This window comes from Hyperolius riggenbachi, chromosome 10 (genome assembly GCF_040937935.1).
Source record: "Hyperolius riggenbachi isolate aHypRig1 chromosome 10, aHypRig1.pri, whole genome shotgun sequence".
Classification (NCBI taxonomy): domain Eukaryota; kingdom Metazoa; phylum Chordata; class Amphibia; order Anura; family Hyperoliidae; genus Hyperolius; species Hyperolius riggenbachi.
In genome coordinates, this window is record NC_090655.1 from 188713264 (window position 1) to 188728263 (window position 15000).

A 15000-nucleotide genomic window follows, 5' to 3' on the forward strand; every position below is an offset into this window, starting at 1 on the left:
TTGGCACAAGAACAAACAATACTATAGAAAATGTACTTACAAGAATCATTATGGCACAGATCTTCTCCTTTGCCACAGTACTGTTTGCCCTTGGTCCTGAGGTTGGCACGGACAGGATTGTCCGAACTTGGCTGGAGGATGATGCTAAAGATTTGCTTTCCAGTCCACAATCTGACTGGCTGTAAAGAGACCAAGGAAACTTCACTTTATGAACACATCAAATCCAAACAAAATGACTAGTAAGATCACAAACAGAATATAAAATACCTTCAGGATAGCTGGGTGAGGTAGGTGAACTTTAATTTTCTCATCTTTTCCCACCAGAATAGAAGCAATAATTTGACATGCTTTTGCACGGTCAAAAAAGGTGTCCTTCAGAGTGAGGAGATAGGCAGCTGGCAAAAAAAAAGACAGGATGAGTAAAGCAGCCAGTCACACTTTGTTAAAACTAAAACCAAGATATACATTTGTTGGCATGTGTACTGATATGAATCATTTAATGTTTCTTACAATTAAAAATTTTAAAGCTTCATACGCCATTTTAATTTTTCTGGCACAAAATTATCATTCATTCTATGAGTGTACAGAGTTTCCCCGGAAACAATGCTAAGGTAGTTGATCTTAATCTATCATGCTGGATCACCAACTACCTTCTTCAGTTCTAGTGGGAACGTCTAATGAGGTTCTAAATCAGATCACAGTAATTAAAGTTGAGCTAAAAATGGGACATAGGCAGAAATGGGAGAAATAGGGGGTTAAGTGTCTGTTGTGTTTGAGGATAAAGCTTACCTATGGAGAAAGGAGGTCCTGGATCCTATAGAGCAGCGTTTCTCAAACCTATCCTCGTGACTCCTCAGTGCTGCATGTTTTGCAGGCAGCTTCACCTATGCACAGGTAGGGTAATTAGTGTCTCAGCTAGGTGAATTTCATGTAGCCAAGAAACTTATTACCTCATCTGTGCCTGCAAAACCTGCACCGTTAGGGAGTCACGAGGACAGGTTTGGGAAACGTTGCTATAGAGCCTTCCTGGCCCCCATTCCTATCTCCCACCTTCAGACGGCTACATACAGGCCATGTGTGAGCTCACATTCGTGCTTGTGCAGTACGGGGCCACTGTAACGAACACAAGGAGAGGACCAGGAAGGCGCCTAGGGATCCTGAGCCTTCTCTTTTAAAATGCGAGGATTTATATATTTTTTCCATTCCAAAGTCACTTTAAGTATTTTCTCCATGAAAGATAAGGAAAATGACTGAACAGCTGGATAACAACTAGTGCTGCTGCCTGCTACTAACTACGGTATATATTAAAAGGTCAATCCCTTGGTATAGGTCATATGCTACAACTAATAAAGATTGAATAAGTTCTGCAATAAGCACAGAATGTACCAAATGCCATAGGCTCTGGATTTTGTTGTCTCCCTTTAATATTCCCTAACCCATACCTGTAAGAAAAACAAAAATTTGCTTTCCTAAAACAGAAAGAATTTGCGATAATTCAGGTTGGAGTGAGCTCGAGATGTCTCCCAGGCACTACTGCTGAATATATGCAAATTAACCATTACACACTCCAATGAGTTCTGGGTCACCATGAGCTTGCTGGTTAGTCCATACCTGTAAGAAAGTCTTGAATTGCAGCAATAAGCGGTTCTCCATTGCGTGGTGTGACAAGATTGGCTTTGGTCTGCAAAGAAGACAATCATGCAAGATAAGTCATACAATAATATTTACAGCACACTTTGCTAACAGTGCAATCAACATATTCAGAAATAAAGGGAACTAGATGTAGATCCACTGGAGGTTTGTCTTGCAAAGTAAAACCTGCAAGGGTAATCTGCATCACTCACCCCCATCAACACATAGGCCTCTGCCTTGGCTTCTTCAGTCTGGGGGAGGTGTAGATTCATTTCATCACCATCAAAATCAGCATTGTATGGAGTACAGACACATTCATTAAAGCGGAAGGTTCTGTGTGGCTTCACTCTGGCCTGTGTGGCACAGACAAGACAAAAATTATCAACCATATATTTAATTCAAATCTCACATGAACAAAAGCCTTGAAAAAACGTCCCACATAGCTGCCTACATATAACAAGGACCACTTTTTCCTTTAAAAAAAAAAAAAAAAAAAAAAAAAAAAAAAAAAACAAGTCTGCAATCCATTTTTTACTCTATTTATAACATGTCAAAATGCCCAGTAACGGGAAAAAATATATTTAGATGGAAAAACCGGTTACAACCTCTCAGATTTGCTGTCCTGTGTTCCTAGCTATGAGAATTTTAATTCATTACAGTGAGTACCTAGATCGCTCATGGTGACCCAGAAGCACTATGAGAATATAAGGGGATGAAAGAAGCAAAAAGAACTTTTAAGAAGGCAAAATTATATTTAGCATTGCTTTTTTAGTAAACCACAAGGCATTTTCAATAATTCAGCTTTACAGGCAACTAAGCACACATTTTTTTTTAAATGAACTTCCATTACAAACTTCCCTTAAAGAGAACCCAAGGTGGTATTTAATTATGTTACTGGGGCACAGAGGCTGGTTGTGCACACTAAGACCAGCCTCCGTTGCCCCATGGTGTGCCTCCATGTCCCCCCTGCGCGCAGATATATCCCCCGCAGTGCTGGTGACACGCAACGCGTCGCCAGCACAACGTTCACCTAAGCGCCGTCAGTCAGCGCCACTCCCCCGCATCGGCGCTACCTGCCCGCATCACTTCCCTCCTATCAGCGGTAGGGAAGGGACACGGGCGGGTAGCGTCGATGCTGAGGAGGCGGGGGAGTGGCGCTGACAGACAGCGCTTAGGTAAACATTGTGCTGGCGACACGCTGCGTGTCGCCAGCACTGTGGGGGTATAGCGGCGCACAGGGGAGACATGGAGGCACACCATGGGGCAACAGAGGCTGGTGTTAGTGTGCACAACCAGCCTCTGTGCCCCACTAACATAATGAAATCCCACCTCGGGTTCTCTTTAAGGGGAGGTTCATTTAAATAAAAAATAAGAAAAAAATCCTGGTGCTTAGTTCCCTTTAAAGAGACTCTGAAGCGAGAATAAATCTCGCTTCAGAGCTCATAAAAAAGCAGGGGCACGTGTGCCCCTGCTAAACCGCCGCTATAGCACGGCTTAACGGGGGTCCCTTCACCCCCAAAACGACCACTGCGACACTTGGTCGCAGATTTGGTCGTGATTTATTGCTTCCTGGAGGCAGGGCTAACGGCTGCAGCCCTGCCTCCAGTCGCGTCTGTCAGCGGCGCATCGCCGCCTCTCCCCCGCCCCTCTCAGTGAAGGAAGACTGAGAGGGGCGGGGGAGAGGCGGAGATACGCACTGACAGACGCGCGTGGGGCAGGGCTGCGGCGGCTAGCCCTGCCCCAACCAGGAAGCGCTCCCCGGGTGTATCGAGGGGGATTTGGGGGTGAAGGGACCCCCGTTAAGCCGCACTATAGTGGCGTTTTAGCAGTATTTATGAGGTCTGAAGCGAGATTTATTCTCGCTTCAGACTCTCTTTAAGTGAGCACGTTTGGTTTCCCATGATGTATCACTCTCGAATATACATCACATCCTCACTTATGCATAGGAGAAAAGAAGGCTTTCATTCACAACAAGGACAAAGTGCATTGTGAGAGATTGTAAAATTTGGGAGGCGGATTGGGACTCCCAGGTAAGGCTCCAAAAGTGAAATACCATTTTTGAAAATTTTCACTGGTTCTCTATAAGTACTCTTATGACAACCCCTTGAAAATGCTACTAAAGGTAAAAAAAAAAATCACTGATTACATTTATGCAAATACTGGAGAAGTCGTTTGTACCAAAGTCATATAAAAGTGCCACGATGGTAAATGGGCATGAGATATCGTTGATAGTAGGATATCTGTAATTTTACCGGTATCTACTATTCACCTATGTACAGTAGAACACTGGTAGAGTTACCAATATTCCACCACCATCCTAGGTTATCCTTTTCTCATACTAACATTCCCTGTATTTATGCCCAACAATAATCTACCCCCTACCTATGCTTAACACTATCCTTCCCCTACCTACTGTATGCCTAACACAAACCTCCTTCCATCTATATCAAACACTAACTACCTTACCTAACTTAACACGGCCACTTCCGCTATAAGTTCTGATACAAAGTAACTGACCTCCACCACCATTATTCCCAGGTGCCTCCTCTAGTAAATCAATTTAACATGAGCGCCTTTAATGCTGCTAAATTTGTAGTAACATCTTACCTATAGATAGTAGAAGATAAAGAATTGTTGCTGTAAGAGATACAGTGCTGCCCATAATTATTCATACCCCTGGCAAAATTTGATTTAAAGTTATTTATTTAACCAGCCAGTAATTTTTTGATGGGAAATGACGTGTCTCCCAGGAGATAAGACGATGTACACGAGGCATTATTGTGGAAAAAAACATTTCTCAGCTTTTAATTTACATTTGAGTAAAAAAAAGTATCCAGTCCAAAATTATTCATACCCTTCACAAACTGTCAGTCTGTGTGAAAATTCAAAGTTCTATACCAGAGGTCCCCAAACTTTTTCGGTCAAGGGCCGGATCAACATACTTCAGACTGCTGGGGGGCCGGAGTATAGATAAAATGTAGAAAACATTACATTGAGCAGAAGTGGTGTAAACTATTACCTGTTAACATGTGCGGCCCTTATGTCTTGTCTATGTTATGTGTTACCCTTTGGTGGATGATGGGATAAGCTGGTCAACTCCCCGGTGCATCAAGTTTTGGGTAGTAGTGTTGGGACCTCTCTATTACGTTCGGCCCTTATGTCTCCCATTTAACCAAATCCGATGTATGCCCCCCCCCCCCACACACAACACAGCATGTGCAGATAGCATGTCCTGCAACACAGAGGGGAACTCCTCCGGAGTAGAAGCAGCCATTCACATGAATGAAGAACATCTTTTACTACAGAGAAGCATACCCAGGTGACAACCTGCAGTCCAACTGGATCCATGTGGATGGGTGCTGCCAGCACTGCTATTCTAAATGTGGGTCCCAGATATTTAAAGATGCATGGGACCGCATCTATAAGTAATAGATTTTGAGAGTGGGGGGCCGGTGAAAAAGCCTTAGGGGGCCGCATTCGGCCCGCGGGCCTTAGTTTGAGGACCACTGTTCTATACCATTCCAAATAGTCTAAGCTGTTCTAAAGCATCATAATTACCCTGAATAATTGGGAAAAGCTGTTTTAATCAACTCAACAGGTGAAAAACAGCAGTTCTCTGCAGTTGGTTAGTGGACAGTCATGGCTAAGGGCCCGTTTCCACTATTGCATGATGAAATCGCTGCGGCAAAATTCGCATGCGGATGCGAATTTCACATGCGTGTGCATGCAAATTTTCGTGTGAATTCGCATGGATGACGATGTATGCGAATTTAACCATGGCAATGCCGGTGTGCTTTTCCATTGATTTCATGCGAATTTCCATGCGAATTCGCATGAAAATTCGCATACCAAAACAGCATGCAAATTCCCTATTAAATACATTAGCGTTGATTCGCATGCATTTCACTCGCAGGCGAATTCTGCGGCTCTTTTGTGTGGTTTTTTCACCGCTGAAGAAAAACGCAACGCAACAACGCTACAGTGGAAACAGGCCCATCCACTTGCATTACATGTGCGAATCCGCATGCGTATTCGCGATAGTGGAAACGAGCCCAAAGACAAAGGAGCTCAGTGAGGACCTGTGGCTACACATTGTGGCTGCTCACAAGTCAGGAAAGGACTACAAGGTCATTTCTAAATGATTTCAAGTTTCAGTGGCTACAGTGCAAAGTATTATTAAAAACAAAAGATGTTCCACACTGTGGAAAATCTCAGAGGACGTGGTCGGAAGCCAAAAGTGACATGTTCAGGCCAGGAGGATAGTGAGAGAGGTGATAAAGAATCCAAGGCCATCCTGGTGAATCTGGGCTCTGCTGGTGGCAATATCAAGGCAGACAATCCAGCGGACACTGCACACTTCTGGGTTCCATGGATGCAGACCAAGGAGGACGTCACTTCTCCAGATAAGGCACACAAAAGCTTGCTTGGCCATTGCAAATGTTCATCTGGATAAAGAAGACTTCTGGTCTTCTGAGTTATGATCAGGATGGGGAGAGGAGTTATGCTCCTCTCCCCATCCTGCACCTTCAGTGTCCTCACCCCACCTACCTCCCTACAATTCACATAATTTGAGGCCCACACTATCCGCCTCTACAATCCCCTCCCAGCCATTGTTGCAGTCTTATACCGCCCTCCGGGCTCCACACGACAATTTCTCGACAACCTTGCCTCCTGGCTCCCACACATCCTCTCCTCTGACCTCCCCACCATCATCCTCAGGGATTTCAATATTCCCATCGATGAACCCAAGAACTCTGTTGTGACCCGGCTACTGACCATAGCCAACTCACATGGCCTAGTACAAAACACCAACGCCCCCACTCACACTGCACGTCACACTCTCGACCTTATAAATCCACCACCATTGCTGACCTCGACATCGCACCATTTCCACCCTCAGACCATCACCTTCAACCTCCTCACGGAAGGCACCTCCAAACGACCCGCCTGCCCACCTACCTGGTCGATGGCAGCGAGACCTACGCAAGCTCAACCCTGGCGTCTTTGCTGACTCCCTCCATGGCCTGTCCTCCACTCTCCCCACCCCAACGTGTCCTAATCTTGCTGCAGCTCAGTATCACCAAACTCTCATCAGCCCTAGAGAAAGCTGCTCCACCAATATTCCGCCGCAACCGACCCCCTAACCCCCAGCCCTGGCGCACTACCCATACTCACAACTACCAGAGGGAAGCACGTGCCACTGAACGAAAATGGAGGAAAACTCGACTAAACCAGGATTTCTTACAGTACAAGACTAACCTGCTGCAGTTCCACACTGCCCTTGCTCATGCGTAGCAGGAATACTTTACCAAGCTCATCGGAGCACAAGCTTCCAATCCCCGGCGTCTTTTTGGCACCTTCAACTCCCTGCTTAAACCCCCCCCCCCCCCCACCCACCTTCTGTTTCCTCCCTCTCTGCCACAGATTTAGCCACCCACTTTACCAACAAAATAATCTCCATCCGTCAGGAAATATCCAATCTTCAATCTTCACCTCCCACCCGTTCACAACCAACTCCTCCTTCACCCTATCCCTCCCCTCACTTCCTTCACTCCTACTACCACTGAGGAAGTCAACCACCTACTGCAGACTTCCCATACCACTACCTCCCCACTTAACCCTATCCCTTCTGATCTACTTCAGCCTCACTTCACAGATCTGGCCCCAGTCCTCACTACCCTGTTTAACCTCTCCCTATCCACAGGCACCTTCCCATCAGACTTCAAGCAGGCCACAGTACTGCCCCTGCTCAAGAAACCCTCCCTTGACCCCTCGCTACCCTCCAACTACCGCCCGATCTCCCTCCTCCCCTTCGTCTCAAAACTCCTTGAGCGTCTGGTTCACAAACGCCTGATCCAGTACCTCAATGCCAACTCACTACTAGACCCACTGCAATCTGGATTTCGGCCTGCCCATTTAACCGAAACGGCTCTCACCAAAGTGGTCAATGACCTTGCCTTAGCTAAAGCTGAAGGTAAATACTCCATCCTCCTCCTCCTTGACCTTTCAGCAGCTTTTGATACAGTAGATCATCCCCTACTCCTCCAGTCCCTCCAATCCATGGGCATTCACGATCTCGCCCTGACCTGGCTTTCATCCTACCTCTCCAACCACTCCTTCACGACCGCCTTCAATGAGTCCTCGTCCACCCCCAACCACCTCTCAGTGGGAGTCCCCCAAGGCTCGGTCCTTGGCCCCCTACTGTTCTCCCTATACACATCCTCCATTGGCAAGGTTATCTCCTCCATGGGTTTTAACTATCATCCGTATGCAGATGACACCCAAATCTACCTCCACACCCCTGACATATCCACCACTACCATGGACAAGGTCTCCTTCTGCCTATCTGCCATCTCCTCCTGGATGTCCGCTAGGTTCCTGAAATTAAATCTGGATAAAACAGAATTTATGATCTTCCCACCCCGGTCATCCCTGGACCTCCCAGATGTGCAGGTGATTGTTAACCATACCACCATTCGCCCTACCTCTCAAGCCCGCTGTCTGGGTGTCACCCTGGACTCCGCACTCTCCTTCACTCCCCACATCCAAAACCTCACAAAGTCCTGCAACTTCCACCTTCGTAACATCTGTAAGATTCCCCCTTTCCTGACCTCTGCCACCACCAAACTCCTCATCCATGCCCTCATAATTTCTCGCCTCGACTACTGCAATGCCCTTCTGTCTGGTCTCCCTATGACCCAAACAGCCCCACTGCAGTCCATCATGAATGCGGCAGCCAGAATTATCCACTCCTCCCATCGCTCCACCAGGGCGGCTCCCCTCCGTGAGTCCCTCCACTGGCTTCCTATCCAGTCCAGAATCAGATTCAAGATATTGTGTCTGACCTACAAATCCGTCCACAAAACCTGTCCAACCTACATTTCTGATCTTACTCAGAGATACACACCAAGCCGCTCACTCCGCTCCTCCAATGAACTTCGCCTGACTGTCCCCCGCATCACCCAGTCCCATGCACGCCTCCAAGACTTCTCAAGAGCCGTTCAAACACTATGGAACTCCCTACCTCCACCCATTAGGGCAGCCCCTTCCTTCAACACCTTCAAGATGGCCCTCAAAACTCACCTTTTCACTCTGGCCTACCACCCCTCACAATTGCTCTAAACCCACAGCTGAACTCTGGTCCCCTACCGTTCGTGTCCTTACCTCTCCCTCTAGATTGTAAGCCTTTGGGCAGGGTCCTCCTCCTTTTGTGTCCTACCTGATCATGCACCTCCATTACTGTGCACCCATGCTATGCATTTGAGTGAACCTAACTTGCCTAATCTCCATGCTCCCCTCCAGTGACTGACTAAGCATTACCTTGTACTCATACTGTGCTGTGTGATCTGGTTTTCTTGTTCTCCTGTATTGTCATATTGCTGTTGTCACCCCTAAATATTGTCTGTAACCTAAATTAATGTCCAGCGCTACGTAATAGGTCGGCGCTTTATAAATACAATAAATAATAATAATAGATAAAACAAAAATTTATTTGATTTGTTACAATGATGGTTCCATTATTTGGCTTAAAAAGGAGAAGCCTTCAACCCAAAGACCACCATCCCCACTGTCAAACATGGTGGTGGGAACCTAATGCTTTGGGGGCGTTTTTCAGCCAATGGACCAGGGAACCTAATCACAGTAAATGGCACCATGAAAAAAAAAAAAAAAAAAAAGAGCACATGAAAAAAAGAGCACTGCATGAAGATTCTCAACGACAACGTCAGGCAGTTTGTAGAAAAACTAGGCCTTGGCCACCAGTGGACATTTCAGCATGACAATGACCCAAAACACACAGCAAAAGTGGTGAAGAAATGGTGAGCAGATAAAGTTTTGGAGAGGCCTAGTCAGAATCCTGACTTGAACCCAATTGAGAATCTGTGGAGTGAGTGAAAGATCAGGGTGATGGTAAGAAGACCCTCCAACCTAAAAGATTTGGAGCTCATTGCTAAAGATGAATGTGCAAAAATACCTGTGGAGAAATGCAAAAAGCTGGTCTGCAATTATAAGAAGGGTTTGATTGCTGTAATAGCCAATAAAGGCTGAATAATTTTGGACTGGACACATTTTGCTCAAAATGTAAAAAGCTGAGAAATGTTTTTTTTATCCCCCCACAATAATGCCTTGTGTTCATAGTCTTATCTTTTGGGGGACACCTATGTCTTTTCCCATAAAAAATGACTTGCTGGTTGAATAAAAGTAACCAAGTCAAAATTTGCCAGGGGTATGAATAATTATGGGCAGCACTGTACACCTTGTGTCGGCTAAATACATTTTCTGAAGCAAGCTTTCAAGAACTCCAAGTCCCCTTCCTCAGGCATAACATCATGACTGAAAAATAGAACATTGTGTTATTGGAAGCTTGTTTTACATAATGTATTTAGAATCTGAGACAGTATGCTAACTATACTGAGTTTGTATGTTCTCTCCATGTCTGCATGTGTTTTTTACAAGCTCTCTGCTTTCCTCTCACATCCCAAGAACATACAAATTAGCTCACTGGCTTCCCCCTAAAAATTGGCCTTAAGACTACAATGGACATATGACTATGGTAGGGATTAGAATGTGAGCCTCTCTGAGAAACCGCTAGTGAAAAAAACAAACAAACTATATACTCTGTAAAGTGCTGCAGAAGATGTTAGCGCTATATAAATACTAAATAATAATAATAATAATAGTTTCTCAAAATGTTTAACATTGATATTAATACAAATAATTAGATAACAGGGTCATGAGATGAAAACAATTCCAAGTTAAAGGGGAACTTCAGCCTAAACAAACATACTGTCATCAAGTTACATTAGTTATGTTAATTAGAATAGATAGGTAATATAATCTCTTACCCACCCTGTTTTAAAAGAACAGGCAAATGTTTGTGATTAATGGGGGCTGCCATCTTTGTCATGGGGGCAGCCATCTTTTTGGTTGAAAGGAGGTGACAAGGAGCAGGAGACACAGTTCCAACAGTCCTGTGACCTGATAACCCCTCCCAGCTGCACACGCTAGGCTTCAAATGTCAAATTAAAAATGTAAAAAAAAAAAATTTGCACCAAAACAGCAGAAAGAGAACAACAACATCAGAAATCCCATCATGCTTTGCACAGCATCAGGGGAAAAATGCCCGGGCAGTTTTCTTCTGTGCAGCTAAAAATAAGGCTTGTATAAGAGTAAACAAAGTTCTGATGCTGTGAAACTGTTAAAGAAACACCAGGCCTTTTCAGTGCTGCCGAGTCGATTTTTAGTCCGGAGGTTCACTTTAAAGCCAATTCATGCTAAGTTTATACAAACTTGAAAACATACTTTGATTTGTCCATTTTCAAGCTACAAAAAATTTCATGAAATTCCGATCAACTTAGAATTATAAGCATCTCACTCCCTACTGGATAATTATCAAAAGCTGGCTAATTGAAAAATAAAATCAGTTCTGCAACTCACTATATGAGCCATGATACTGAGCTTGTGCAGGGATGGCTGTCGATTAAACAGAACAATATCTCCATCTATGAGATGCCTCTCGACGATGTCGCCATACCTCAGCTCCTGAGCAATCTTCTCCCGGTTACCATATTTAAGAAATCTACATAAGAACAATGCATTGCAAGTTTATAAAATAATCACGTCACCGACAAACACCTTCATAGTTAACTTATAAGACACTGGGGCAGCTCAAAATCGGTGAAAGGAAAATTGAAGAAAAACTGGTGCAACAATCTAACATATTTACAGATGAAGGGTTCTGATTGGTCGCTTTGAGCAAGTAATCCAGTTCTGCACAAGATCTGATCCAACTCTCCTTGCACGGAGTTTGATAATTTTGCCCTGAATACTCGCAACAACTGCCTGGTTTTGTAAATGTACACAATCCAGGACAAGTGGACAAGTAGATTATAGAGAAATGGACAGAGGCCAGGACAGTAACAGACCAAACCTCATTTAGAGAAACAGTATTTAGATCTTTATTTCAAAAATAATCTCATAACACATTTCTCAAAAAAGAATCACAAAATAATCTAAAGCAAAGGGATGAGATGATAATGTGATTAAATGCAGCTGGAAAAAAATCACATGTAACCATTTTTTAAATTACTGTTACATTTTTCATAAATACAGTCATTGATGGTGGTAAAGGCAGGTGACCAACCTTTTCATTTGGGTATGTCTCTGTTGAATGAAATTGGCACCTGGATGAACATCTGGGCCATTCTGTACGAGTTTCCGCATAAAATGCATGTTTGCTTGGTTAACCTTGGCAAAAAAAAAAAAAAAGTCACCACTGACACGCACAATATTGTTCAGGCATACAATATGTTTAGGCTACTTGCACCCCAATGTACATGTTTCATATCAGAAATGGCAGCTTACACATTTCTCACATGAGAGTTTACTAAATGTGCCCCCACTTTTTTAGAAGATACATAATGGTGCAATGCAAGATCATTTTGCAATTTAACAAAAAAGAAAATCCAAACAGTACATTTTTAAAAAAAACTTTCCCAAAAGTTCAAATTGTACTCAACAATGGAAAAAGCTCATTGCCGAGTATTCAGCAATCCAAGGTATCAGCACACCAATTTCCAATAATTCACGCTCCTTTATTGAGCCATGTGCTCCCACAAAGGGTGTTAAGCCAACAGAAATAATTGTTGGCTTAACACCCTTTGTGGGAACACATGGCTCAATAAAGGAGCGTGAATTATTGGAAATTGGTGTGCTGATGCATTGAATTTCATTATACAGATTTGAGACATAGCCTATGTCTCGTGACAAGCACCCGAATTGATCTTTGATGACTCCATCCAGTGCCTGTCCACGATCCTCAAATTGCACGCCTAGTATTCAGAAAATTCATTGATGTATACAGTGTGCTAAAATCTCCATTTTTTTCATGTGTAATTAGATGCATCAGGTAGGTCTGAGCAGATTTTGCATCTTCAGATTTTTATTTTTTTCTGGGGAGCGGTTGTGCACTTATGAAGAGGTAATGGTATACTTAACCTCCCAATTTCTGCAGGATTGCTGTGCAAAAAGTGGTTAAATTAATTTTTGTGACATTTTTGCTTGCAACTAACTAAAAATCCATCAAGCAAGAGTCTAGAATCCATTTTGAGTATATAAGTAATACAAGTTTCAAATACAAAATCATGTAAAAAAAATTAAATTAAAATTTCTAAAATAAACTTTTTAATCACAAATAGAAAAATCCTCCTCCAATATGGATGAAGAAATAAATCTACAGATGCAGAAATAAAATACTGTACAGTATTTACCTGAAGCATCTCCCTTGTGTGGTACAACCACTAAGGGCCAGTTCACACATTTACCGCCATTCATGCAAAAGCAGGATTTTGATCTTTATTTTTTCCCACTGTCTGGAAGCAGCAGGGTCTTGTTGTGCTGGGGTCCATTAGCGCCTCACTCCTGTGACCCCCTGCGGGATGAAAAATGACGATCGCTAGGAATCGCCATTGAAAGTCAACAAATGCTTTTCAGCTAGCTTGCAAAAAGGCATTTGGACGAGAAACTGGGCAGGTGATTGAGACATTCGCCTGAACCAGCCCTAAAGGTCCATACACACTCTGGTCTGAACGGAGTGTTGCACCATAACAAATGACATGGCGGGGGTGGTCATTATGTTCAGACCAGCGTGACTACATCAGGCTCACAACGATTGCATGAAGATACGGCGTGTTAGATACTTAGCAATGGCCCAGCGCAGCACAATAGCATTGTTCTTGCTGCTCTCACCACCAGAAACGTCTCCATTACGCACGCTCATAGTTTCTGCACTCCCCCTGCATAACAAAAGATGCGTCATGTGCAAAGGCTGATTACACTTCTGTTCAGTGTTGTTAGTGCACTGTTGGCGAAGGGATGACAAACGCATCTAACGGAATGGTTTCCAGCGGGTGGGGGGGGGGGGGGGTGCCAAGACTAATGCCGTTGGGTCATGCTTAGGCATAGCTAAAGGTCAGACATGCCAGATCTTTAGGGAACATCATTGGGCTGCTGTACACAATCTGGTCTGCTGCACAACTCTTAGCCATGGTGGTGGTTATAGTCAGTCACGGCCAAATTCAGACCAGTGTGGCAATAAGTGTCATTTTCTGTACAATATACAGTATGGTATTAGAATCCAGAACTTTGAATTGTCTGTAATGCTATAATATGTGCCTACTGCCAGTAGGTGGTGCACATACACCCTTTTAACTCTTTCCAGACCAGTTTACAGCGTGGAAGAGGCTAACTGGTTTGTAGCAAGTTGTTTTAACAACAAGTCAGTCTTAAGGCTAATAGCAGCCTGTAATGTATTCAGTTCCACAAATCACTCTAGAAGGGAAAGGGGGGGGCACCCCCCAAGTGTGCAACTTGGAAGAGTCAAAGGGTACAAGTATAGTCATGCAAGTGGCAAAAGTGGTGGCCAGCTTGAACCCACGTTAATTCTAAAAAAAAAACAAAAAAAACTCAGATTTTGCATAGATCAAAAAACTTTGATTGTACAGCATTTTCGATAACTGTCTTCTCTGCTGCACTGTTGCAATACTCAAGTGGTCCAACACAAGTATCTTTAAATCTCCCATCTGAGAAAGGGTCTCACTGGTCAAATGAACAGACCTTAAAGAGACACTGAAGCGAAAAAAAATATATGATATAATGAATTGGTTGTGAACTATGAATAATTACTAGCAGATTAGCAGCAAAGAAAATATTCTCATATTTATATTTTCAGGTATATAGTGTTTTTTCTAACATTGCATCACTCTATAATATGTGCAGATTACACAACACTCAGCATTCAAAATGAGTCTTTCAGAGCAGTCTGTGAAGTAATGACCTCTCCTCTAGCAGAGGAAAAGTAAACAGTTCAATTACAGTTGAGATAATAAAAGTCAGATAACAGCCCTCTCCACGACTAAGTTAGTCGGAGAGCTTAATAGCTTTTTTGCATAGAGATAACAACCGGAGTTTCTCAACTCTTCCTGCACTGGAAACAATTAGACTGATGTATCTGATCTTAATGGTTTTTTTCTTAGCTGTACTACACATACAAATCATAATCTCATGAGATTATGCATTTGTATGTGTCGTACAGCCTAAAGAAAAACCTGGTCTCTGGTCAGATACATCAGTCTAATAGAAAGCCCTGGCAGAAAATTCACATATGATTTTACTGGGGGGTACCCTCAAGGTTCTATTTCACAGAGAAGGGAGAAGAAGGGGGGGCTGTCAAAAAACATCTTGGAATTTTGATCCACTGATATTATTAATGGGTCATTCATTGTCCCTAGGAAAGATTTTCATTGGTCCAGAACAATGGACCAATGGGGGGCACCACAGAAGAATACATCAAGATTAAATTTCCCAGCGCTC

The 15000-nt window shown here is 43.6% G+C and overlaps 1 protein-coding gene across 3 annotated transcripts in view; it reads right to left on the minus strand.

Annotated features, from left to right (window-relative positions):
• The window catches only part of POLR3A (RNA polymerase III subunit A), a 109553-nt gene that overhangs the window by 59461 nt on the left and 35092 nt on the right, over positions 1–15000 (minus strand). For all 3 annotated transcript variants that reach the window (XM_068255438.1, XM_068255437.1, XM_068255436.1), the window contains exons 9-14: positions 11774–11877; positions 11068–11209; positions 1845–1985; positions 1612–1681; positions 268–395; positions 41–179 (exon numbers count right to left, since the gene is read on the minus strand). In XM_068255438.1, coding sequence (XP_068111539.1) covers positions 41–179; positions 268–395; positions 1612–1681; positions 1845–1985; positions 11068–11209; positions 11774–11877 — 724 coding nt within the window. The remainder of the gene's footprint in view (positions 1–40; positions 180–267; positions 396–1611; positions 1682–1844; positions 1986–11067; positions 11210–11773; positions 11878–15000) is intronic.